At 39.8% G+C, this 26,253-nt stretch overlaps 1 protein-coding gene and 1 long non-coding RNA gene across 7 annotated transcripts in view; one reads left to right on the forward strand and one right to left on the reverse strand.

Moving 5' to 3' along the window:
* PTER (phosphotriesterase related) overlaps positions 1-21,199 on the reverse strand; it is an 85,626-nt gene extending 64,427 nt beyond the window's left edge. The window contains exons 1-2 of one of the 4 annotated variants that reach the window (XM_073229241.1): positions 21,110-21,199; positions 17,443-17,509 (exon numbers count right to left, since the gene is read on the reverse strand). In XM_073229241.1, coding sequence (XP_073085342.1) covers positions 17,443-17,476 — 34 coding nt within the window. In that variant the 5' untranslated portion in view covers positions 17,477-17,509; positions 21,110-21,199. Of the gene's footprint in view, positions 1-4,805; positions 4,954-17,442; positions 17,510-21,109 lie in introns of those variants that run through there. The other 3 variants (XM_073229242.1, XM_073229243.1, XM_017673477.3) reach the window with 3 other exon arrangements.
* On the forward strand, positions 5,375-22,861 carry LOC140847848 (uncharacterized). Of its 3 annotated transcripts, none has more exons than XR_012128041.1 (3): positions 5,375-5,506; positions 13,092-13,201; positions 22,497-22,861. It is a non-coding gene; the product is annotated as an uncharacterized lncRNA (long non-coding RNA). The 3 variants fall into 3 exon arrangements; XR_012128040.1 differs by lacking the exon at positions 22,497-22,861 and adding an exon at positions 17,141-17,251; XR_012128042.1 differs by lacking the exon at positions 22,497-22,861 and adding an exon at positions 16,566-16,662.
* The last annotated feature ends 3,392 nt before the right edge of the window (positions 22,862-26,253 follow it).

Genomic DNA, 26,253 nt, shown 5'->3' on the forward strand with positions numbered 1-26,253 from the left:
GGTAAGCTAGAAAAAAGTAATCCCTGGGTCCAAGTGGCTCAGATCTTATCTGTGTATAGGAGTCAGGATAAGCTAGGTTATGCTACAGTGATAGACAAATCCCCAAATCTTGTGATCTAAACACAACAAAAGCTTATTTCTAGCTCACACTATATGTCTAACACAAAGGGACAGGAGGCTGTGCTCAGTGTCCTCATTCCATCACCTGAACTGACAGAACAGGCACTATGTAGAAAACTGGTGGTCCTGTGGCAAGGGAAAGAAAGCATGACAGATTTCTCACTGGCCCTAAGCATCCACCTGGAAGTGACACATGTCATTCCACTTATATTTTACTAACCAAAGCAAGTCCTGCCGCCATACCTAACTGGAAAGGAAAATGAAATGGAGAATGCTCATGCTCCCATGTTGAGCAGGCCGAGGCACTGGTACTCAGGCAGAGAGTGTCTTCATGAAATAGGTAGTCATAACCATGGAGCTGGTGTATGTCAGGTGGCCAGGTGGAAGCCAGTATTTTATTTGTCTTCTCTTTCTTCTTTCTTTTGTTTAATTTTTAGTGAGGGAGGATGTCTGTGAATGAGAGGCCTTTTTAAAAAGTGAAAGTCGTTTTAGAAAAATTTGGACCACTGAAAATACACTAAAAAAGAGCAGAAGAAAGTATGAGGCCACATGTGGTGTATGAAGAACATATTCGACAACCACCTCAGGTCTTCCTATGAACACTGAAGTTCACAGGACCGCTGAGCAGGACACAGCTTACCCAGGAATTTTGAGCACTGTTGCTGTACGGTTTGCTTAGGTATTTAAGACATTTGAGGAGAAAGACTCCTCATCTAGTAACACTTTAAAGCATATGGAAGCAAGGATGGGCATTTTCCAAGGGCAGCAGTCCATCCTATGTTATACAGTTCATTATTTTGTCTTCAAGCTTAATTCGAAAAGTAGCCTCTGAAATTCTTACATAGGGTTTTCTACCTACTATAATCCCAGGACTTTATAACCATGCTCCAAACCCAGAAGGCCCTAAGTACACAAGTATAGACTTTTCAAGATTCTCAATGTCTATCCTGTATATGTGTTTACTTGCCCCCTGCCACTTTCTGGGTCCAGATTTCATGACTTACACTCTAAATTTTATTAAATTGTACTTTTCAGAAATTCTTTCCACTTCAGCCATATTCAAGGTATTTTCTGCCCTTCATGGGGAAGGGATAGATATTTGTGCAGGGAAACCTCTCTCTCACGTAAGTCACTCCTAGAGTCAGGACACTTGCACGCTGTCCTGATTCCCCTCCCATCCCACTGGCCAGCCTCCTTTGCTGGCTCCTCCTCCACTAACCTCTAAATGTTGGGCTCTTTATGACTGGGTCCAGGGCCTTCCTCCCTTCTCTATCTCTGTTATCTCCCTGGGTCTTCCTACATCTCCAGCAGCTTGATATATCACCATGAATGACTTCCAAATAATTACCTGTAGCCCAGGTCTCCCCTATGAGTTACAGGATTGTATACCTGACAGCCTATATGACTTACAGCTCACTAACCAAAGCAAGGCACACAGCCGTGGACATCTCACAGACCTTGTGGCAGGCCCCCAACAAGTCTGCTCTTCCTGGCACTCACATCCCCGTGTACCCCCTGTCCCCCACCCTGCACCAGGGTAGACTGTGTGGTCAGCAGCACACAGCAGAGATAATGGTATGTCACTTCCAAGGTCAAGTGCTAAGAAAGACTGGAGCTTCCATCTTGGGTTTTTTCCCTCTTGCGACATCCACCCTGGTGGGAGTCACATCATGAGTAGTTCTATGGAGAGGCCCGCATGGTGAGGAACTGGTCTCTGGCGGGCAGCCAGCTAACTCTGTCAACAGTCGTGAGAGAGAGCTAAGAAACAGATTTTACGGCCAGTCAGGCCTTGAGATGACCAGAGTCCTGGCTGACAGCTTGACTGCAACATCACGAGAGACCCTGAGGCAGAACCACCCAAACACTCCACGCCCAAACTTCAGACCCACAGACACTGAGGTAATAAATGTTTATTGTTTTAATCTGCTACATCTTAGGGTCATTTTTTAATGTAGTAATAGATAACTAACCCACACATCACAGAGTTAATAGGCACCAAATAGAAATTTCCATCTCCCCTATCCCAATTCCCAATTAGCTCTTTCCCAAGCCTTCCTCTAATTGACATTGACATCTACCCAGCTTTTAAGCCATCATATTGATAATAATATTGCTTTCTCCTGTGCTTTCTTGACCGTATCCAATTCAACAGCAAGTTCTATGGAATTGAAATCTGAAATATGTATCAAGTCCACTCCTACAAAATGGATTAAGAGCCCACTTTGCATGAAGCACAGGATCAAGTGCTGGAGAAACAGCAGTAAACAAAACAGCCCTCCCAAAGCTGACATTCCTATGGGATAGAGTAAATCATTTACAAGCAATATATGTAGTAAGTCGTAAGGAGGAAAGCTAAAGTGAATAGGTGAAAGGGGGATGTCAGGAGGTTTGAGGGGGTTAGACTGTTACTTTAAATGTGTCAGGAAGGCCCCATTGAAAAAAGCGACATTTGAAGGCTCTACATTTTCTGTCTCTACTGCCACTGTCCCAGCCTGAGCTACCACCACCTTTCGTTAAGGCTTCAGCACAGCCACCTTCATGTCACTCCCCTGCCTCCACTGCTTCAGAGGCTTTCCACTGCTCTTAGAAGAACATCTGGAGTCTTTACCAGGCTGCACAAAGCACTGCACGACCTGGGCCCACCCTGTGTCTCCAGCTTCATCTTGAACCATTGCACCCAAGCTCCAGACACGAACAGGCAATTTCTACAGCAAGCCGAGTTGTGTCCTGCCTCCTTTGTCCTCACAGGCCCCATTGAAAGGAATGGACATCACTAGGTCTTCTCATCCTCCTAAATCAGAGGCCTTGGTGAGGCCTCCTTTTCAACACCACATTCAAAGTGTCCCTGCTTCATTTTTGTTTATCACAGCCCTCTGTGTATAATTAATTGGCTTGTTAGTTAACTCATGTGTTGGTTCTTTCTTTGTCTCCTCAGACTCCTCTGCCTCCATCCTGAATATAAACTCCAAGAGGCTAGAATCCTCATCTGTTCTGTTCTCTGTTGCAGCCCCAGTGAGTGTCCAGGTACACAATATATACCGACTGAGTGAATAAACGGACTCTTCCTGACTATCTTGTAAGTTCAACACCATATGTGACCAAACATATTTTTGAATGGTAAAAACAATCTTACTTTCACAAGCCTAAAGCCTTTTAGATCTAGTAGAGACTTACAGATCAATTACCTTTATGTGCCTAGAAAAGATAAGTAATTTGTACAAAGGCAAAGAGCTGGAGTCAGAACTAGAATCAGTCTCTCTCCACTCAGAGGTCCTCAGAGTTCTTTAAACCAGCAAGCTCTCTCCCTGACTTATCTACCAGTGTGCTTTAATCCCTGATGGACACAGGGCAGACTTGTGAGACGCAAAGTCTGTGGTGGCTAGCAGGTAGAAGCACAGGTTTTGGAGTAAGAAAGACATAGATTTTTCCCCCTTAAACTTTCCAGCAGTGTGGCCTCACTCTTCTGCACTTTCTTCTATAACATGAGAAGGCCTCATAGGGATGTGGAGAGGATGAAATTAGCCAGCATAAACCTCAGAGAAGATTCCTGGTCATTAGCTTTTACAAACTGCCAAAAAATATATGCTCAGGCATTCCTATAATGATTCCAAGATGAAGGAATGCAAAAAAAAAAAAAAAAGATGCATTTTTCAATTTTATTCCAAAACCTGTATTACATATATTTTGTAACTTTTATAATAGTAAAGCAACATCTAGCCCCCAAGAAATGAAAATATTTCATAAAGTAGCATTCATGTGAACTTTGTGATCAAATTTTCCTTTTAAAAATTAACTTGCTATCTTGCTATCAACAGGCAAGATGTCTGATCTTTTTCTTGGCAATGTGCAGTGTGATTTCTTTTTGAAGGGGGTTGTTTATATCTGGAATTACATCAGGTCCTTAGGATAACTGCTGTACACCCTTACTGTCTATGCAAATTAAATGTGACTGGCCAAGTAGGTGTCAGGAGTCTTACATTCATTCGGTATGACAATGAATGCCATGATCCTTTAGGACAGGAGTAAACGCGTGTCAGTTTCCTCCACTGCAGCAGTGATTTAAAGACGAATGACATGTTTTTACACAAGGCGTAAATTCTCTTCCTTAAATGTGCTCCCCTCGGAGGTGTCACTGCACCTGAGGCATCTTCACAAATACCAAAACATCACAACTGCAAACACCAAGCACCTACCCGAAGGGAAGGCGCACCTACATGTGTTTGGAATATCTTTATGATAGAACCATGAGACGGTAAAATAAAGGGCAAAGCTGAGGCCCAAGGCTTAGAGTATGGCTTCAAAGCTTATGAAAGGAGAAAGGGCATGGAAGCGCCGCCTTCCACCCTGCCGCCCCAAGACTGCCCAGGGCATTTCAGTCCAGCAGCCGGAGGTCGCGCCGCGCCCCTTCTTGGCCTGGGTCCCACGCCAGACTGCGCTGGACTTCAGACCTGGGGGCCACCGGCCGTCTCCCCGACCAGGCCGGCCTCCTAGGCCTCGCGCAGCCTCGCGGTCACGTCTTAACCGCTTCTCCGGAGCCCTGGGAACAGGCGCCGCTCGCCCACGCGCGGGCTGCTTTAAGCAGCGGTCCCCGCGGCGGGGCTCCGTGGGCTCCTGCGGGAATTAACGCGCTGAGCTCGGCGCCACCCCGGTGCGCGGCTCCCGGCGTGGGACCCCACCCTTCCTACCGGGCCCACAGCTCCCGCAACCGCTTCGGCTCCTGGGCGCCTTCCCTCCGCTGCTGGACGAGGCCTTCTCCCCGGAACCCTCGGCAGGACCAACTTTCCGGGCCTTTGACGGCTCCCCACCCCCGTCCCCTGTCAACCCTCTAGTCTAGTCTCCTCCCCGCCCTCAGGTCCCGAGGCCTCTTCCGCGGGCCCAGCCACGCCTACCTGGGCCCTGGACCACGCCCTGAGCCCCAGGCCACGCCCAGCAGGCTCTTTTGGGCCCCGCCCACTGTCCTAGAGCCCCTTCCCAGGCCCTACCTTCGGCCTTAGGCCACGCCCCGCGGGCCCCGCGCCTCCCCGCCCACCTCCCGGCCAGGTCTGGACTCCAGCTTGCTAGCGCCTGCCCTACTCCTGGAGCGCTCAACAAGCTCCTAGCTGCAGGATCTGCTCACCGGCCCACTTTCTCTGTGCAAGAATCTGTTGTAGAGACCCTCCAAATATCCTGGAAGGCGATGTTTCTTATCTCTTCCTAATTCTGCTGAGACGAAAGGAATAAACTGGGTGAATGTGAGTGAGTCTGTCCAAAAAACAATGCTGGGAGCAGTTGCGACAACAGAGTAATACCTATGAGTACCTCACTGTACTCAATTTTATCCTGAATTCTGAGAAAAAGAAGATGAGCACTTAGATGGGAAGAGCCTCCAGGTTCACGTGAAAGGAAGGTAAACATTTAATCATCATCATCATCATCAAATGTTTCCTGAGGCCAACTCTGCTATTCTTGGCACTCTGTATATGTTTTCTGAATTATTTTTTGGAACAACTTACATATGGTAGGATCAATTTCTCCACCAATTACAAGAAAACTGACATAGAGAAGTACCTTGTACAAGGCCCGGATTAGAACACAGTTGGGTGACGTGACTACGCACACCTTGGAAGAGAGCAGGACACTTTGGTGGGAGGCTAGGAAATAAGCGAATGTATTTAAGTCAGAAAAAAAAAGTAAAGTTTTATGTGTGAGTTTTTTGTCGTTGTTTAAGAAGGGTAAAAGTAAAAGTTGATAAGGGGGGAGGCAGAGAGCAATAGCCCTTAAGGATGGTGGTTGCCTAAATCCTAGGAACAGGAAGGGGATAAAATAGGGCCCAGGGGTGGGAGAGACAAGAATATAAATGTAGGTGCTGAGAACCCCAGAGAGAAGAGTACTAAGAGACTAGAGTATCACTAGGAATGACTGGGGCTCATTCTGAGGCTTCTAGAGTGATTTCAGTGCAGGCTACCACTTTGATTCCTGTGCCGCAACCACGAAGCTGTATAAATGTGTACCTGACCGTGGTTGTTAAAGAGAGACCTAAAAGTCCATTATTTATAATGTTATGTAATTTCTAGCCCATGCTGCCAGATATGAAATTATATACAAGATTCATGTTAAAAAAATGACTTCAGTTTTTCTTTATGAAAGTTACTAAATTCTCCACTGCCCAGTTACACCCATTGTGCAAGATCTCACATGCAGGCTTTTATTTCTATGGCTTTACACCTTAAAAAGATAGTGTGAAAGAAAAACTGGTCTAGATTTTCTCTTTGAAAGAAGTAGCTTTAGAGAAACATCCAATTACTATATAGGAGATTTATTTCAGGAACTTTATCAAACTATTGGGAACATGTGTATTAAAACAAGGGGAAAGAAATTTATGTAAATACAGTGCACAGCAGTATAAACCTATGGTGGCATACAGCATTTGAGTATATACTGCAGTTCCATGTCATGTTATAAGTGACTCAGGCACTACTGTTGGCTAAGCACCAAATGCTATCCTATTTTTAGAAATTAAAATAAACATTCTTCAGTACTGGCCCCCAAATCTACTAGCCCTGAGGGCAGGCAGACAAGAATGGATGGAAGAGCTCTTTTATGATGTGCTGCTGTCAAAAAAGATAATCTGGCATCAAGCCTTATGCCTAACTTCATTTTTTAGCCTTTCTTCCTGCAAAGGCTTAACTTGGAGATATTTTTTGAAACCTAGAATATCAATGTACTGTCATATGTCTGTGATGAAATAGCTGAGTTAAAAATTGTATTATTAGGGAACCAAAGGTTTCCAAATCAATCTCTTAGTTCAGGGTTTAGTTCAAATGTGCTCTCGTTTCCACAGTACCCTGCTTTTCATTTTTTAGTATCTTTGAATTTTGACAGTACCTGTGCTCAGAAACACTAAATTGGCGGAGAGAATGAAATCCAAACCAAACATCCAAAAACCCTTGCTGTTTGGGTTAAACTTCTGGAAGGCACTCAGGTTTTCATCACCTTAGTTAGTTGTTTTAAATATTTGCATAAAAATCATCTACAGAAAAAAATCTGGAGAGGACAAACTATAAAGTCATCCAGATAATTAACAGATGTGCTGCAGAAAAAAGCACAGCTAATACCAATTCATAAGTGGTGTTGCTGTCAGGTTTCAGTTGTTGAATGGAAGTTAAAATTCACAGTGCTGCAGAGATTTTTCTTGGTTTAATTTTTAGTCATCGTGTGATAAACCAATCCCATTATTTCTAAGAAATCTATTAGAACACCAACATCACAAGAGGGCTAGGACAGAGCTTTCAACACACATTTATCTATCAAATTCCAATCCTTATAACTCCCCAAAAATATAATTAACTACTCCATATATTTTATCACTTCACTTAGGGGCAAAGGAAAATGAAATTAAAACTATTCTAGTTCTTGAAGAGCTAAATTGAAAATATATAATATGCCAATTCAAGGAATCTTTTAATAGGGACTTTATCCTTACAAATGACCCATTACAACTTTTTGTAGAAGCCAGTTTCAAGTGTCTTTAAAACTATTATGACTTTATAGTCACTTGGAACACAGTAGAGCAGGCCCTCAAACAATTAAACATAGGGTAACTACATGATCCAGCACCTCCCTTTCTGCATATATATCCAAAAGAAGTGAAAGCAGGAGCAGATGATGGTACATCTTTGTTCATAGCAGCATTATTTACAATAGCCAAAAAGTCAAAACAACCCAAGTGTCCACTGATGGGTGAATGGATAAAGAAATCATGGTACAGACATACAATGGGATGTTATTTAAACATAAAAAGGAATACAACTCTGATAATGCTACAACGTGGTTTAGGCTTGAATACATTATGCCAAGTGAAGTCAGACACAAAAGGACAAATACTGTACAATGCCATATATATGAGGTGCATGAAATAGTTCCATTAATAGAGACAAACTAGAATGGTGGTTGTCAGGGACTAGGGAGAGAGCAAATAGGGAGTTAGTGTATAACAGGCACAGAGCTTCAATTTGGGAAGATGGAAATGTTGTGGAGATGGATAGCAGCGAACGCTGGCCCCACAATGTGAGTGTTCTTAATGTTGCTGAACTGTACACTTAAAAATGGTCAAAATGGTAATTTTATGTAATGAATATTTCACCACAATATAAAAATACTTTGACTTTAGACTATCAGTAAATGATTTCTAAAAATGACTTGAATACCTGTTACTCTTAGTAATTTGCTTGCATAAATAACGATCATAATCTTAAATTATATTTTCATTAATTTTAAAGAACTTTGAAACTGAATTGCCCAATTTTTTTTCTGGCCTAGAAATTGTTTTTGGTGTTTATGAGAGTCTCAGTGATATTTGGGATGAAGAGACGACTAGCTTTGTGGAGTGAGGAGGCTTTTGTTGGACTGATTCAGTGTAATTGTATCTGGGTATTCGCCAGTAGGTCAAAATACAGATCTTTGTGAAGACTCTCAATGGCAAGACCATCACCCTGGAGGTGGAGCCTAGCGATACCATTGAAGAACCTTTAGATGTGTTTGTAACAGCATGTTAAGTGAGTTAAGTTAGACTCTTAGATAGTAAGGAAAGTAACCTGGAACCTTTGGTAACCACGAACCTAAAGCCTACAATGGCAATAAATACATATCTTTCAATAATCACCCTAAATATGAATGGACTGAATGCACCAATCAAAAGAAACTGAGTAACAGAATGGATAAAAAAGCAAGACCCATGTACATGCTGCTTACAAGAAACTCACCTCAAACCCAAAGACATGCACAAACTACAAGTCAAGGGATGGAAAAAGATATTTCATGCAAACAACAGGGAGAAAAAAGCAGGTATTGCAGTACTAGTATCAGACAAAATAGACTTCAAAACAAAGGAAGTAACAAGAGATAAAGAAGGACATTACATAATGATAAAGGGGTCAGTCCAACAAGAGGATATAACAATTATAAATATATATGCACCCAACACAGGAGCACCAACATATGTGAAACAAATACTCACAGAGTTAAAGGAGGAAATTGAATGCAATGCATTCATTTTAGGAGACTTCAACACACCACTCACTCCAAAGGATAGATCCACCAGACAGAAAATGAGTAAGGACACAGAGGCACTGAACAACACACTAGAACAGATGGACCTAATAGATATCTATACAACTCTACATCCAAAAGCAACAGGATACACATTCTTCTCAAGTGCACATGGAACATTCTCCAGAATAGACCACATACTAGGCCACAAAAAGAGCCTCAGTAAATGCCAAATGACTGAAATTCTACCAACCAACTTTTCAGACCACAAAGGTATAAAACTAGAAATAAATTGTACAAAGAAAGCAAAAAGGCTCACAAACACATGGAGGTCCAACAACATGCACCAAAATAATCGTTGGATCAATGACCAAATTAAAATAGAGATCAAGCAATATATGGAAACAAATGACAACAACAACACAAAGCCCCAACTTCTGTGGGACGCAGTGAAAGCAGTCTTAAGAGGAAAGTATATAGCAATCCAGGCATATTTAAAGAAGGAGGAACAATCCAAAATGAATAGTCTAAAGTCACAATTATCAAAATTGGAAAAAGAAGAACAAATGAGGCCTAAGGTCAGCAGAAGGAGGGACATAATAAAGATCAGAGAAGAAATAAATAAAATTGAGAAGAATAAAACAATAGAAAAAATCAATGAAACCAAGAGCTGGTTCTTTGAGAAAATAAACAAAATAGATAAGCTTCTAGCCAGACTTATTAAGAGAAAAAGACAATCAACACACATCAACAGAATCAGAAATGAGAAAGGAAAAATCACGATGAACCCCACATAAATACAAAGAATTATTAGAAAATACTATGAAAATCTATTTGCTAACAAGCTGGAAAACCTAGAAGAAATGGACAACTTCCTAGAAAAATACACCCTTCCAAGACTGATAAAGGAAGAAACAGAAAATCTAAAAAGACCAATTACAAGCAACGAAATTGAGGTGGTAATCAAAAAACTACCCAAGAACAAAACCCCCGGGCTGGATGGATTCATCTGGAATTTTATCAGACATACAGATAAGACATAATACCCACTCTCCTTAAAGTTTTCCAAAAAATAGAAGAGGAGGGAATACTCCCAAACTCATTCTATGAAGCCAACATCACCCTAATACCAAAACCTGGCAAAGACCTCATGAAAAAGGAAGACTACAGACCAATATCCCTTATGAACGTAGATGCAAAAATACTCAACAAAGTATTAGCAAACCGAATTCAAAAATACATCAAAAGGATCATACACCATGACCAAGTGGGATTCATCCCGGGATGCAAGGATGGTACAACATCCAAAAATCCATCAACATCATCCACCACATCAACCAAAAGAAGGACAAAAACCACATGATCATCTCCATAGATGCTGAAAAAGCATTTGACAAAATTCTTGATAAAAGCATTCATGATAAAAACTCTCAACAAAATGGGTATAGAGGGCAAGTACGTCAACATAATAAAGGCCATATATGATAAACCCACAGCCAATACTAAACAGTGAGAAGCTGAAAGCTTTTCCATTAAGATAGGGAACAAGACAGGGATGCCCACTCTCCCACTGTTACTCAACATAGTACTGGAGGTCCTAGCCATGGCAATTAGACAAAACAAAGAAATACAAGGCATCCAGATTGGTGAAGAAGTCAAACTGTCACTAAAGACTCCACTCCAAAATTGGTAGAACTAATATCGGAATTCAGCAAAGTTGCAGGACACAAAATTAATACACAGAAATCTGTGGCTTTCCTATACACTAACAATGAACTAATAGAAAGATAAATCAGGGAAACAATTCCATTCACAATTGCATCAAAAAGAATAAAATACCTAGGAATAAACCTAACCAAGGAAGTGAAAGACCTATACCCTGAAAACTATAAGAAACTTTAAAAAACTGTAAGAGAAATTAAAGAGGACACTAACAGATGGTAACTCATCCCATGCTCTTGGCTAGGAAGAATTAATATAATCAAAATTGCCATTCTGCCTAAAGCAATCTACAGATTCAATGCAATCCCTATCAAATTACCAACAACATTCTTCAAGGAACTGGAACAAATAGTTCAAAAATTCATATGGAAACACCAAAGACCCTGAATAGCCAAAGCAACCCTGAGAAGGAAGAATAAAGTGGGGGGCAGGGGACTCACTCCCTAACTTCAAGCTCTACTACAAAGCCACAATAATCAAGACAATTTGGTACTGGCACAAGAACAGACCCATAGACCAGTGGAACAGAATAGAGACTCCAGACACTAACCCAAACATATATGGTCAATTAATATATGACAAAGGAGGCATGGACATACAATGGGGAAATGACAGTCTCTTCAACAGTTGGTGCTCGCAAAACTGGAAAGCTACATGTAAGAGAATGAAACTGGATCACTGTCTAACCCTATCCACAAAAGTAAATTTGAAATGGATCAAAGACCTGAATGTAAGTCATGAAACCATAAAACTCTTAGAAAAATCATAGGCAAAAATCTCTTGGACATAAACTTGAGTGACTTCTTCATGAACATATCTCCCCGGCAAGGGAAACAAAAGCAAAAATGAACAAGTGAGACTATATCAAGCTGAAAAGCTTCTGTACAGCAAAGGACACCATCAATAGAACAAAAAGCATCCTACAGTATGGGAGAATATATTCATAAATGACAGATCCCATAAAGGGTTGACATCCAAAATATATAAAGAGCTCACACACCTCAACAAACAAAAAGTGAGCAATCCAATAAAAAAAATAGTTAGAGGAACTGAACAGACAGTTCTCCAAAGAAGAAATTCAGATGGCCAACAGACACATGAAAAGATGCTCCACATCACTAGTCATCAGAGAAATGCAAATTAAAACCACAATGAGATATCACCTCACACCAGTAAGGATCGACACCATCCAAAAGACAAACAACAGCAAATGTTGGAGAGGTTGTGGAGAAAGGGGAACCCTCCTATACTGCTGGTGGGAATATAAATTAGTTCAACCATTGTGGAAAGCAATATGGAGGTTCCTCAAAGAGCTCAAAATAGAAATACCATTTAACCCAGGAATTCCACTCCTAGGAATTTATCCTAAGAATGCAGCACCCCAATTTGAAAGAGACATATGCACCCCTATGTTTATCGCAGCACTATTTACAATAGCCAAGAAATGGAAGCAACCTAAGTGTCCATCAGCAGATGAATGGATAAAGAAGATGTGGTACATATACACAATGGAATATTATTCAGCCATAAGAAGAAAACAAATCCTGCCATTTGCAACAACATGGATGGAGCTAGAGGGTATTATGCTCAGTGAAATAAGCCAGGAGGAGAAAGACAAGTACTAAATGATTTCACTCATATGTGGAATATAAGAACAAAGGAAAAACTGAAGGAACAAAACAGCAGCAGAGTCACAGAACCCAAGAATGGACTAACAGTTACCAAAGGGAGAGGGACTGGGGAGGATGGGTGGGAAGGGAGGGATAAGGGTGGGGAAAAAGAAAGGGGGCATTACGATTACCATGTATAATGTGGAGGGGGCATGGGGAGGGCTGTGCAACACAGAGAAGACAAGTAGTGATTTTACAGCATCTTACTACACTGATGGACAGTGACTGTAATGGGGTTTGTGGGGGGGGGGGACTTGGTGATGGGGGGAGTCTAGTAAACATAATGTTCTTCATGTAATTGTATATTAATGATACCAACAAAAAATAACAATAGTAATCCAAAAAAATTGTATTTGGGAGCTAGCTGCTAACTAAACCCATTTCCTCCTCCTCCTGGGCACATAGCCCCACTGTATTTCCTGCACTCCCTTTCACTACACTGAGTGGCAGCCAATGGGATGAGGGAGAAGTGACATGTGTCTTCCAGACCCAGCCAATCAAAAAACTTCCCACCCACTCAGCGTCCTCCATTTTTTCACCATCCACACACAGGATGGAGAGATTTCCTAGAACCTGGAGAATGGAGCTACAGGGGAGAAGAGGCTGTATCTGAATGGCCACGTGGAGCAGAGCACTCCTACCAACCATAACTATTTGACAATGTGAGTGAAAATAAGCCACTAAAATGTGGGGGTTATTTGTTACAGCAGATAGCCAACCCTGATGAATATTATATTTGTCCTGGTAAGAGAATTGAGTGGCTTTGTTTGCAAGTTGAAAACCACCCTTCTTTAGCCAGCTATTAATAACTAATATTAAATGTTTCCCATGATGGCTTCCAAATCCTTGGAAGAATTATTTACGTTTTAGAGCCATCTATTAGCATACAGATTTTTGATCTGTAGTAAATACAATGTTAAGAGCTAAGTTAAACAGAATGAAATTAAACCCAAAAAAGTTCACAGCAGGGAAGCTATTCACAGACTCTAGGTCCAGACATGTGTCTGTGAAGAATACCAAGGAGCAGTTTTCCCACTGTTGTAAAACAAAACAATATGTACTTGAAGCAAACACCAACAGGTTGACTTGAATTTATAATTCAAATAACGTGACTTTTTTTTCTTTAAATAATATGATTATTTCCCTGTTTGCATTTTGGGATCTTTTTAAATTACATGTTTGTGGGTTTTTTGCCATGGAATTAGTTTACATTACTATTTAGAACCTTTGTTTAAATACTGGTTTTAAATGTCCTGTGAAAGGAGCATAGCCTTTGAAACTTTAGTCTCAAAAGAACTCTTTTATCATGTACTTAGTAAATTTTGTTAAGAGAAGTAACAATATACAAGGGTATATGAAAATCATGTTGTAGCTAAAGTAACTGAAAAGGAGAGTTTACTCCCCTCTTCTAGCGGGGGTAAGGGGGAGAAGCAGGGCCTTCTGTTGGAACAAATAACCTGACAGAGTGTGCTGAAGGCAGGTACACTCTCAGTGAACATGGGGAGCTGGGCATCACTGGCTGGTCCCTACAGAGTCAAATAGGCCTGACTTCAGGTCCTCGTCCTCTGCTTTCTTGCTGTGGGACCACTTAATTTCCCCAAGCCATGTGTCCTTATAAAAAATGTAAATACTCTTACTTCCCTCTGGCAACTTGCTGGTTGCCCTGAAGAACTTTTCTCCTTTCCTTGCACACTCGTAAGTTATCAGGGTTCACTGCCACCCCATTAAAGAGTGCACTTGGCAGCCTCCCTTGCAGCTAGGAGTGGCCATGTGACTTAGCAGATTTGATAAGTGCCCTGTCTTGCTGGGAGATGGTGAGAACTGAAGAAATGGCCTTGGGGCCAAAGATGGAGTTTACATGTGCAGAATGGCAAGGACCCTGTCCCTTCAGTACATGGGTTATGTGATGTACTGTATGAAAGAAAATTATCTCGAGTCTTCAGAACAATGCTGGAAGGTTTCTTAAACAGGAGAGGTAGTCAGGGTTTAAGCATAGAGAACTAAGAAACAACAAGTAGAATGAAGTAAATAGTGTGTTTTTAGATAAGAGGGTAGGTGAGCCACTGGGTGCAGTTTTTAAGAGACCACCCACATGAGGAGCATCAGACAGAAGCCCAGGATACAAAAGGTCAGGAGAAGGCATTTTATACCCAGAATGGGGGCAGGAAATTCAAGTGTCAGAGGAACCTAGGAACCTAGGAACTAGGATTTAGGAGTATTGGCCAGTGGCACTGACAATAAAGCTACAACAATAATACAACAAAAAATAACTATCATTTATTGACAGTTTGTGCCAGTCTCTATTCTAGTAGCCTGTTGTAAACATTTTTAGATTTTATACAATATACAAGGGTATATGAAAATCATGGTTATAATTAAGGGTTATACTCCCCATTTTATAGATGTGGAAATTGAGACTCAGAGATGTGAAGTCTTTTTGCTCAAGGTCTCATAGCTAATAAAGGGATATGTAACAGATGATACAAATCTAGGACTAGCTAACTCCAAAACCCAGATGCAAAGGACTAACTACCCAAGCAAGGTTCATAGCACAATATGTAAAAAAGGGATCAATAAATACCAGCTGTTATTTTCTAGACAAGAGAATGAGTATTGGCACAAGATCTGCAGAATCAAGATTAGGCCTAAACTGGAGGCTCTGTGAGGCCAGTTTCCATATATACTGTGTGTGTGTGTGTGTGTAGGGGGCAGCTTTGGGAAGGTGGGAGAATATGGGGGTGGGTGGTTCACTGGTGATTCACATAGGAGAGTACACAATTGGTAAGTCAGGGAGCAAAGTAATTCTTTTTCTTCATTTACATGGAGAAGGAACTGAATACTCTGAGAATGGGGAAGCTGGAAAGGCAAGCTAACACTTCCCTGGATTGTTCCGGAATCACAGATTTTTAGAGGCAGAAGTTCTTAAAAGCAATCTAGTCTCCAACATTCTCCTCTTAAAAGGAGACAAAGGACATTCCCTGGGGTTTTTAAAAATCATTGACTGCTGGGAAATAAGCAAACTCAAAAGGGCTTTTAACTCAGAGAATCTGAAGTCCCAGAGAAAGGTTTCAACTTTACAGAAGCAGTGAGTAAGAGAGAACTCCACAATCATGGCATATGTGTGAGATTAGGGTTAGAATATGTGTTAATAGTAACAGATGTAATAGAAAAACTTCTGTCTTAGGCTTTGGCATTCTTTTTCTTAAGGTTCATTAAAATAGAGTACTTCATTATTCTGATGTTTAGATGGTAATAGGAAGTGAGGATGGTGTGGTCATTTTAATAAAGAACTACCTTTTTTAATGTAACGGGCATAAATGTGTGGAAGCTTTAATAGACAGTCTTATTTGAATATTAGGCAAATGGTATTTTCAACTGATACAGAGAAATATATTTAATAGATATTATGGAAGCTCTAAAGCCTAGTAACAAAATGAACAAAGTGAACAGATCACCCTATGTTACCAATACATAGATGCCCCTTGCATGCTCTCCTCTGCTGTCATCATCTGCTTCCCTCTACCGCCCTGCCAGAGGCAGCCACTCTCCTGAACTTTATGTTCATTATTCCCTTGCTGTTCTCAGATGCCTAGTATTTCAGGCATCTCATTGATGTAGGATGCCAAGGAGTAGGGAGAGAGTTATCTATATAAATCAGAGTTGCAGAGTGACAGCAAATGTGGTATTTCTTAACACATTTTTGGCCAAATTTAACTCATCTTTCAAATTAGCTAATGATGGTACTTCTCATAGAGAAAATGAGGCAGAAGCCACTTATGAAGGGTCCTTCAGCAACAGAATTAAACACATAGTATACTAGATAAACTCCATAACAGATTAATAAAAGTAGGTCCCAGCCTTCCTGGGATTATAATTCCTCAAGGAATAATGTCTACGATTGTTACATATTGACAAGACTATTTTAGCATTAATACTCCAGATTCTATAATGTTCAGAGCATGACTGTACAGAGGCTTAACAAACTCACAAAATATATATTGCAAGAAAGACTTTTGTATTTGACAGATTTTGAATGAGGATGAAGACCTCCAATTTACTCTTCTTAAATCAGAGATCCCCAGCTTTTCCCGGTGAAACACTGTATGGTACTTCTCACACAGACTCCCCTTTTCTGGGTGCAGTGTGGAGTGAGCAAGTTTGGCAGAGAGGATAACAGGTTGGCAGGAGCAGTTGTGACCTCCCTGGCCTCCTTGCTAGAATTGGGATGGGGCATATCTGGGGAGTCTGGGCTTGAAGGGGTCCTGGGGAAGACAGGTCACCTTGGACCTTAGTTAATGACTAGGTGCTCCCTCCTAGTACTGCTTGGGCTCCCTGGACTAAACGCCCTGGCTCCAGGTCATTCAACAGAGAGAAATCTGGTAGCCAGAGACCCAGACCCAAAGATTACTTGAGATAAGAAAGCATGTGACTTTGTAAGGGAGAGAATGGGAATGGGCAAGAATGCACACAATTGCTGGCTTTGTTTTTTGCTCTAAAACAAGGAGCAATGATGTGAAATAACTTGTTTCCTTAGTTTGACTGGAACCATATTTTGGTGCCTGTGGTCTGAAAGTTAATGTTGGTTGTGTCTTATTTTACAGCAATTTTTGGTACATTTCTCTGTGCCTTTGGTTGTGTGCCCTGGAAAGACGTGCCCATGAGGAGCTTTCGGAATGGAGATGCTCAGGGTTAATAAATGTGTGCTCTAAGACAGTTGTTTTGTTGTGCTTTGTTTAAAAGCAGTCATGTGGTGTTAAGAATGTGCTGTAAAATCCCTCTGCCTGATTGGCAGATTGGATAGAGGACCCTCTGCTGTGTTCGGGAACTGCTTCTTGCTTATGAAATGCAGGAAGACCTAGTCTGGCTCTTCACTGTTCATACCTGACCTTGCAGGTGCACTTACCCAGAGCGATTCCTGTGGCTCTGCTCAGATTCATGAGCCTAAACCAGCCTTATTTAAAGATGACTTCCTAATAGGTGGGGAATAGACAGAAAGGTAAAGAGGAAAAAAGGTGGAAAAGACAAGATTTGAGATTAATCAGGGACTGAATTAAAAGGATAAGCTACTCTCAGTCACATCGTTCACTATAGTAATAGAAAAAAACTTTTTTAAACATCAGGTAACCTCAGTATTTTGAAATAAATCATGTAGGAATAAGATATCACTTAGACCCCTCAGAGAAGGCATTACTGCTTTCCTTCTACCTTGGGTGAAGTAGTGGGAATGTTTATTTCCTTAACTTTTTTGCTTGCCTCCTTTCCTCTTTCAGATAACAGGCAGTCTGGCTTACCAGCATAAGAAATATTTCTGTCAGCATCCAGAGAACACGGTGTAAGTGTAAATGGAGAATAGTTATGTCAGCCTGCACTATTAACCCAAACCTAGATACCAAGAGCTGCAGTAAATTTTTGAAAAGTTGCAGGCTGTCACACTAACAGTTGATAAGGTACAATTATCTTAGCACATCATATAACAGGCAGATTGAGCCTTTTGACATAGAGTACAAACTTCCCATTAAAATATTTCATTGAATGTGAGTATTAAGGTACAAAACATGACTTTAAGTGGAAAGAAGAGAATGTGCCTTGCTACGGCAAGACACATTTTCCCTTCAGTCAGAAAAGGATGAAGTTCAAAGCTACAGGCCACACACATATCAAGTCTTCATGGTGCCGACGTGCCGATGTTCATCTCCTAAAATAAAACCTCTGTCACCACTTTCTTTCGAGCTATGTTCAGTTATAATGAGAGGTGATGTACAAAAAGCTGCTTTTAAGTTCAAGTGAATCCCTTATCCTTTAAAATGTTTGAGAACTTTGATTTTAAAATTAAAGTGGTGTTTACATGTTAATTCAGAGTCTTGAGTAAAACTTCACTTTACAATAGACATTATTATCCCATGGAAAACTATTTTTTAATTCCCTAGGAGGTGACTTTTCCCATTTTCCCTGAGAAGAAGGGAGAAGTTCAAAGGTGATTGGTCTTACACCTCAGAGCACTGGAGAATCACAGTGTATTGAATGTTGTGCATGCACTTTTCATTCCTGAAGATCTCCACCATTTTACACACTGTAATTTTACTAATTTATATTTGCCTCAGGATTACCTTTGCAGGACTTAGAAGCAGGGATGACTATAATGACTGGCTGCCTTTGGAAACAAGAAATAGTGTTGTTTTTTTTCCCATTTGTAAGGGTAGCCTTAGGCAGAAGATTTCCATGAACAAGATTGTCTTTAATGTCTCCCACCATTCTCCCTGGTCTCTTCCATTTTAGTCTGTTTGGGATTGTCAGTCGTGCCCTCCGGACCCTCCCATAATGCACTTTCTCCTCACACTGGGGCTTGTAGGAACTCTTCTCTGCTGTACCTGGGCCTCCCTTCAGCATTCCACACCACCACCAGCCCCCTCTGGCTATCATCCATTCTCTTTCAGTCACAGCAACCTAGAAACCCCTTGTTGCCGCAAGTTTCTGTTCTCTGAAGCCAGTTATTTTGATGGAAACAAAAGTCCACGCTCACCTATTCATGAATGATAATGGGTTTGTGAACTATCTGTCTAATTAGGGTATTTGCATACTATTAGGGGATCTTCTGGAAAAGCATTTTCTAATTTGAGAAAAATCAATCTAATAAGATACATTGTGAAAAAATAGTGTCCCATGGCCAGTCAAGTTTGGAAAATACTTCCTATGTACATCCATTTTGGAGATGCATGCACTTTGTAATTTTTCCAAGCACAGGTAAGTTCTACAGTAAAGACTGCTGTTTGTTTAAACCTGAGATTTGCCCCACAGTAATGACATTATCTGTCCATCTGTGTTTTTTTCTTAGTGTGACACCTATTAATGCTTCAAGGACGGCACACTTAAAGATATACTTCCTTAATCCAGTGTAGCGTTCTGTCCGATGATATGAATTTCAGATATCACAGTGGCACCTTGGCTAAGCACTCTGGATTAAATTGTGTTTCAGAACTCTAAAGTCACACTGTGTGTGAATAGCTGGCATCTTTATCCATGAGCATTTGGCTTTCTTATCCAGTTTACTGTAAAAGATGATGAGTTCTGGTATTAAGTTTACTTAGACAAATTATTTACCTGTCCTTTACATCACCACTAAACTTAAAGGCCTTTTCAGCCACTCATCAAAGACAGAGGAGTGTGTATTTTCTTTCTACAAAGAAAGCACGTATTTTCTTTTCTTTCTACAAAGAAAGTTCTTGTTTCTTCTTGCCAAGTGTTGACCATTTCTGTTCACCCGGAGAAGGGGATGTGGATATCAGGACGTTGCTTTGAGAATGTAACTCCTGAATCATATCCTGAAGGACCAGTAATCATCGTTGATCAGAAAACTGAGATAAGTAATCATGCATCAGCTCTGTGGATGGTGGGGTGGCTGCTTCTCAGGGCATCAAGTTGCCTGGTCAAAGCTGAACTATCAAGTCTGCATGCATAGGAAATGGCTTGCTTTTATTTAGGGGCAGATTCTTTGCATTATTTGGAGTTAGGATGGAGAGGCTATGTGCAGAAAATTACTTCTCTCTCCTGTGCTTTTGGCAGAGCCATGGTAGAGGCATGGCTTTTCCCTTAGGATCTGTTTTTTTCCTCCATCAGCATCAGCGTCTGGAGTGCGCACTAACTCTTAACCTAAGGAATTAGTGTCACTTGATGAATTGGAACCTTACTGGAGATGAAATCAATTATGTTATTCCTCTGTAAGTTAAGGTGGAAAGAGGTTGGAAAGAGGTTAAACATAAATCCTTATCAGTTTAAACTATTGTAGGGTGTATAATTTCTAGAGGAAAGCCTGTAGTATGCACTGATTTATAAAGGAAATAATACTATAATAATTTATGGAAGAAAGGAAGATCCACCCACCAAATAATACTTTTCTTGAATGTTACTTGAGAATTTATGAGGGGAATTGGTTTTCTCCAGAAGCAAACCAAAACTACAATGAATTAAAAGCAAACAAGAATCAGAGAAAAAGACACACATTAGAATATTTATGTTTGTCCTAAAATAATGTAAAAGGTTTATTTGCCTATGTTTCCATAGCCTTTAGCATGATTTTTTAAAAAGTCACTCAGAAATTTCAAGTGTTACCAGTACAAACAGATTAGAGAGAAAGCTTAATTTAAAAAACACATAGTTTTTAAAAAATTGAAAATAAATATTTAAAATTTAAAATGTGTAAATACTCAACTAACTGAAAACTTTGAAGAGCTCCTGAGTCTCAGTTTACCCCTTTGTAAGAGGGAATGTATCTGCCGCATACAGTATGTTTATGGGTTATAATAATGTGAAAGTATTTTATGACAGAAAAATAAGCCAATCAAGTTACTGTTATTATAATTCAAATTGCTTTTAAGGGAAAGTATTAAGAAAGCAAGCCATTCTACTTAGAAAAACATAATAAAACCAAACCATGGCCCCATGCCAGTACACCACCAACCCCTCCATGTCTTCTACACCCACATTTCAGCACAAAACTACAGTTCTGAGTGGCTGTCCTAAAACACTGGCAGATCCTGGATTAATAAGAACAAAGTAAAGAACATTTTGCTTACCTTCTAAGAAAAGAATTGGTGTATTTTGGAAAGATGTTCAATAATAAGGACTGAAATAAAAGTGTTTTCTGCTTAACCTGGAGTTAAACAGAAGTTAATGGTTTACTGTCTTTGAAAATAATCCAACACATTCACACTGACCGCAATGCATTTTAGTGAATATTTACTCTGGTCCAGGGGAATTGTGACCTTTCAGAAAGGGATAACAACATTTTAATCCCTTTGTTTAACAATGGAGAGTGAAGGGCACAGAGCACCCCCCTGGCCTTAAGCAGTTCTAATTTAAAGTGTTTTCCCTGTGTATTCATGAGTTAGAGGCACATGGTGTTTGAAGAACCTCAGAGCACAAATGCCCCTCAGAAAGGCTCAACCTAGAGGAGTGGTGGTTGTCTTGGATCCCTTTTCATTCTTAAACGTTATTGAGGACTCCAGAGTGCTTTTATTTATGTTGGTTATAGCTCTCAATATTTACCATTTTAGAAATTAAAACTGGGAGTTTTTTTTTAAAGAGGAAATACTTTAATGAGACATGTATTTTTAAAGTATGAAAAAGACATGTGTAACTCCATCATTGTGTCAGCTGATAAATCTTCAATTGCTACCCTGGAATGTTTTTTAAAACTTACTGGCACTAATTAAATCATACAAATTTATTTTATGAGTGCTCTCATTATGATACAGAACATTCAGACTACTCTAATTTTCCTTTGGCTTCCTTAGCATCTATTTTTTTTTTGAGAGGGCATCTCTCATATTTATTGATCTAATGGTTGTTAACAACAATAAAATTCTGTATAGGGAACTCAATGCACAATCATTAATCAACCCCAAGCCTAATTCTTAACAGTCTCCAATCTTCTGAAGCATAACGAACAAGTTCTTACATGGTGAACAAATTCTTACATAGTGAATAAGTTCTTACATGGTGAACAGTGCAAGGGCAGTCATCACAGAAACTTACGGTTTTGATCACGCATCATGAACTATAAACAATCAGGTCAAATATGAATATTCGTTTGATTTTTATACTTGATTTATATGTGAATCCCACATTTCTCCCTTATTATTATTATTTTAAATAAAATGCTGAAGTGGTAGGTAGATGCAAGATAAAGGTAGAAAACATAAAAACTGGGAGTTTTTTTTTAGATTCAAAATGCCCAGCACACTTCCTGTGAGCTGTCAGCACAGCCCATTCATCATGCAGTCCTTCTTTCTCTTGAGGAGGCATGAAATGTGGATGGGTAGATGCCCAGAGGCCTGGCTGTTGTGTAATCTTCAAGGGTCCCTTCATTTACTTGGGTTCCAGGTCCCTAGTATATGAGGTGAGGTAATCTCTAAGCTTCCCTTGATCACTACGAAATAACATAGCACTTTTGTTCTCCAGGGCAAGCAGCAAGTTGAATCAAAGGCTAAAATGGACATGAAGATGAAAGTTCTCTTAAGCAATAAACACAGAAGATGTATATTGATTTACAGCCAATTTTCTTTTTTACATTAAAAAAAAATAAATAATGGAGCAACACCATATAGTGGTGAAAAAGAATAAAATATAGCTACTCACGTGAAGTTGAATGCCTCTCAGAAAATAATATTGAGTGAAAAAAACCAAGTTGCGGAAGAATTCAGTGATGCCATTTATATCAACTCAAGACATTCATGGCTAAGCTACACAGTGTTTGAAGATATCAACACATGTGGCAAACTGCACAGAGAAGGAAGCAAACAGTAAACCCAGATGCAGGTAGTGGTTTCCTCTAGGGAGGGTTGGTAGAGTGTCATGCAGTGGCACAGAAGAGCTCTCGGAGTGTCCAAAACACTCTAGTGCTTATCCTAGGTAGGCACAAGGTCATCGATTTCATCGTAATTCATCATACCTTAAATGCATGTTATTAAGTTTTATTTTGTATCCATTCAGTTTTTAATAAAAACAGTTAAAAATGAGTGGAGAATGTGCACTATCCTGCTATCTACAGTAAAGTTTTCTCCTTTTTTGTGTGACTCCACGCTTTATTTCTTGACAGACTTCCATGTTTAAGTAAATAGATGATTCTTGAGAAACATTCACCAGAACTCTGTGCTTTGGTAGTTCTTATATAAAAACAAAACAGCATCAACAACACAAGGTAAGAGAATGTCAACAAATATGTAACAGGTACCTCTGCTAGAGTAAATCAGAACTGTGTAAACACGGATTGTGTGAGCTGTACATTTCTGCCAACAAAGAAATTTGGTACCACATTTGCCAAGCATCATCCTCTGGAGCTATTATTAGCGCCTTCCATTTGAAGAACGCAGTTCCTTTTAGTCACCTTTATTAAAACTTAGGGCTTACTCTTCCCCATCTCCTTGATCATGAATGCAGTTCTTCATTTTTAAATATCCTTATTCAGGCACTGTTTTGCAAGGAAGATTCTTCAAAAGAACACCAGGTTGTGTGAATGTAGAGTCTGGCTTTCTTGGCTACACTGTTGAACCCAGGAGTCTCCCAAGAATAGATCGGTGATTTTGAGGCTTTAGAAAGTGTTGAATTAGTCATCCTGCTCCCTTACTGCATTTGGCCAGGCTTCTCAGCTCATAGGAGATAAAATGTCTAGTGAGGCAGGGAAAACAAAGCAACAGTGAGGTCTGAGATTTTAGAACGTGTGAACTTTCCCCCAAGTATAAATAAACACTCAAAAATTGCCCCCATGTTCCCCAACATAGAAACACACCCTAGCTCACTCGTTCCTCCACCAAATCCCAGCCATCATGATTCAGACCCTGGAGGTCACATAGCTGTGTGTGTGAGAGAGAGACAGAGAAAGAAAGAGAGAGAAATTGATCAGCTTCCTTAAACACCTGTCTAACTTCTCTCTCTCTGAATATAAGAAAATAATGTCGTGTCTCATGTGAGTACATAGAACAAGAATTTTATCTTCCTGACATTCAGTTTCTAATGTCGGTCACAATTTAAAATAGTCAGAAAATAAAAATAATTTACTCAGTTTGTTTTGAGCCACACACGGTAAGTTCTGGGTTTTTTCCTACCTGTGAATGTAGCGGGAATGCATTTAAAATACAAAAATCAAAGTAGCCCACAGCCGTTTATCCTAGAAAATGCAAACAAAAGCCATATCCTTTCTTATATCTTTCTTGTTGCTATGGAAAGTTTCACAGTCTGGATATGTACCTAAACTGTTTTCAAAAATGGAATAGGCTCTGCAATGAAAGAGGAATTCATTGTTGTTCTGAACACTTAAAGCAGAGGGAGCGTTTGATAAAATGCTGTAAAGGATTTCTCATCTGTTAAGATGGAAAATAGTTGTCTCTATTTGTAATTTTATAGAGGCGAGATCTCTTATAGTTGTTGGAAAATGGAATGATAAAACCAGATATAACAGAATAACATACATGACATCTAAAAATGGATTCGGAGAGAAACATACATAGCAACTGAAGACACATGGATGAAAAGATGCCCACAGAATACAGACTTGAGGAACCTCATCATTCAGTGGGTTATAACAGATGTGCATTTGTTTAAAATGAAATGAAAGCAGAGTAACATTTAAGCATGTAGAGAAATAAGATAACATCTTGTAGGAGTTCAACCCTACATACAATCAAATGAAAGGATCGCATGATCATGATCAAAAGCAGCTGACATTTCCAACACCAATAAGATCTGAAAAGTTCGGTGGAATTGCTTATACTTCTGTTCAGACTCCCAAAGAAAGATCCTGTTAAGTCAAACTAAATTGCACCAAGTGCCTTAAAGAGGTGCCTGTCTGTTTTAATTTTCCTGACACTCCTCACTGAGGAGTGGTCTAAATAGTGGTTGTATAGCTATTAGGAATGCATCTGATAGAAAGATGCAGTTGTCAGCTACTGCTTTATTATTGTGATACTATACAATATTTTTTCTTGTGACTCTTTTTACATAAAAGGGTATATTGACTACCATCGCATCCCCTAACTGACAATGAAATATTATACTATAATTTTATACTGATATTGGATTTAAAGGGAAAAATGTAAATTCTATCTTGAAACCTTACTTATCATTAGTGTACTATTCCAAACATGAATCCATTTTACATATGGATTTAACAATGCCATGCATTTTGTATTATTTTTTTCTGGAATTTAATTCTCTAAACTTACTGGGTTTTTTATACTTACCTTCCCTTTAAAAATACAGACTAGAATGACTTTATATGTAACTGAGATATTTTTAGGCACCTATTTTTTTTTTGCATGTATCACAAAGTTGGTGCTATAGAAATGTCATACTTCATTAATAATGTGTTTTGATCGTAAAGGGATAAACCAATTAGAGAAAGACTGAGCAGGTAAAATTCAATCAAAAGGAAATAGGGAGTTCTTTTACAGACAGGTGACCACTTCCAAATTAGCAAGAACATCTATGAGATGAAAATATTTGGCCAGTGAAACACAACATAACCAAAAAAAGGATTTATCACCGATCTACCTCTTGATTCATTTGGGTTTATTTTAGGCACATGTGGTGTTTTCTGTAAACACCAGCTTTTTATTTCCATCTTTTTTCACCATCATTGGCTTTTTTTTCCCAGCTCTGACCACTGTAATCATTAAGCTGCTTGCAAATGCCCAGGTGATCTGTACCCACCTATGCTCCTGCCTATCCTTCCTGACCACACCTTCATTTCCCAGTACTGCTGATTTTGATTCTTTTCCTAGTTAATAAAATACTATTTCAGCTCCAACTGGCTTGCTGTCATTACCCTGTTGTTTCACTATGTTGGAGCAATGTATTTCCAATTTTTTAAGCCATCATGAAATAAGTATCTCTAGAAGCAGATAGTGGTTTTACGTACCATATCATTTCATCAGCAAGATTGCTATAGAGTAGATATCATTATTTTCTCTCTTTTTTAATACACGAAGCCAAAATTCAGGAAAGAAAATTGTGTGCTTAAAGCCTCAGCTTTCTAAGTGGCAGAGGCAGGGTTTGAACACAGGAAGAGCCAATTTGGTAACAAGTTGGTTTTCTCTCTTTTTAGGCCACACCCTCTATACAAAGACCTTAATGCACTTTGGGGGAGTTGTCAGCCTAGTGACCAAGGAAGCAAAGAAGCCTGTGCAAGGACTGTCTCAGGAGAAAGTAAGGGTGAGAAGCT

Source organism: Manis javanica, chromosome 2 (assembly GCF_040802235.1).
Source record: "Manis javanica isolate MJ-LG chromosome 2, MJ_LKY, whole genome shotgun sequence".
NCBI lineage: Eukaryota > Metazoa > Chordata > Mammalia > Pholidota > Manidae > Manis > Manis javanica.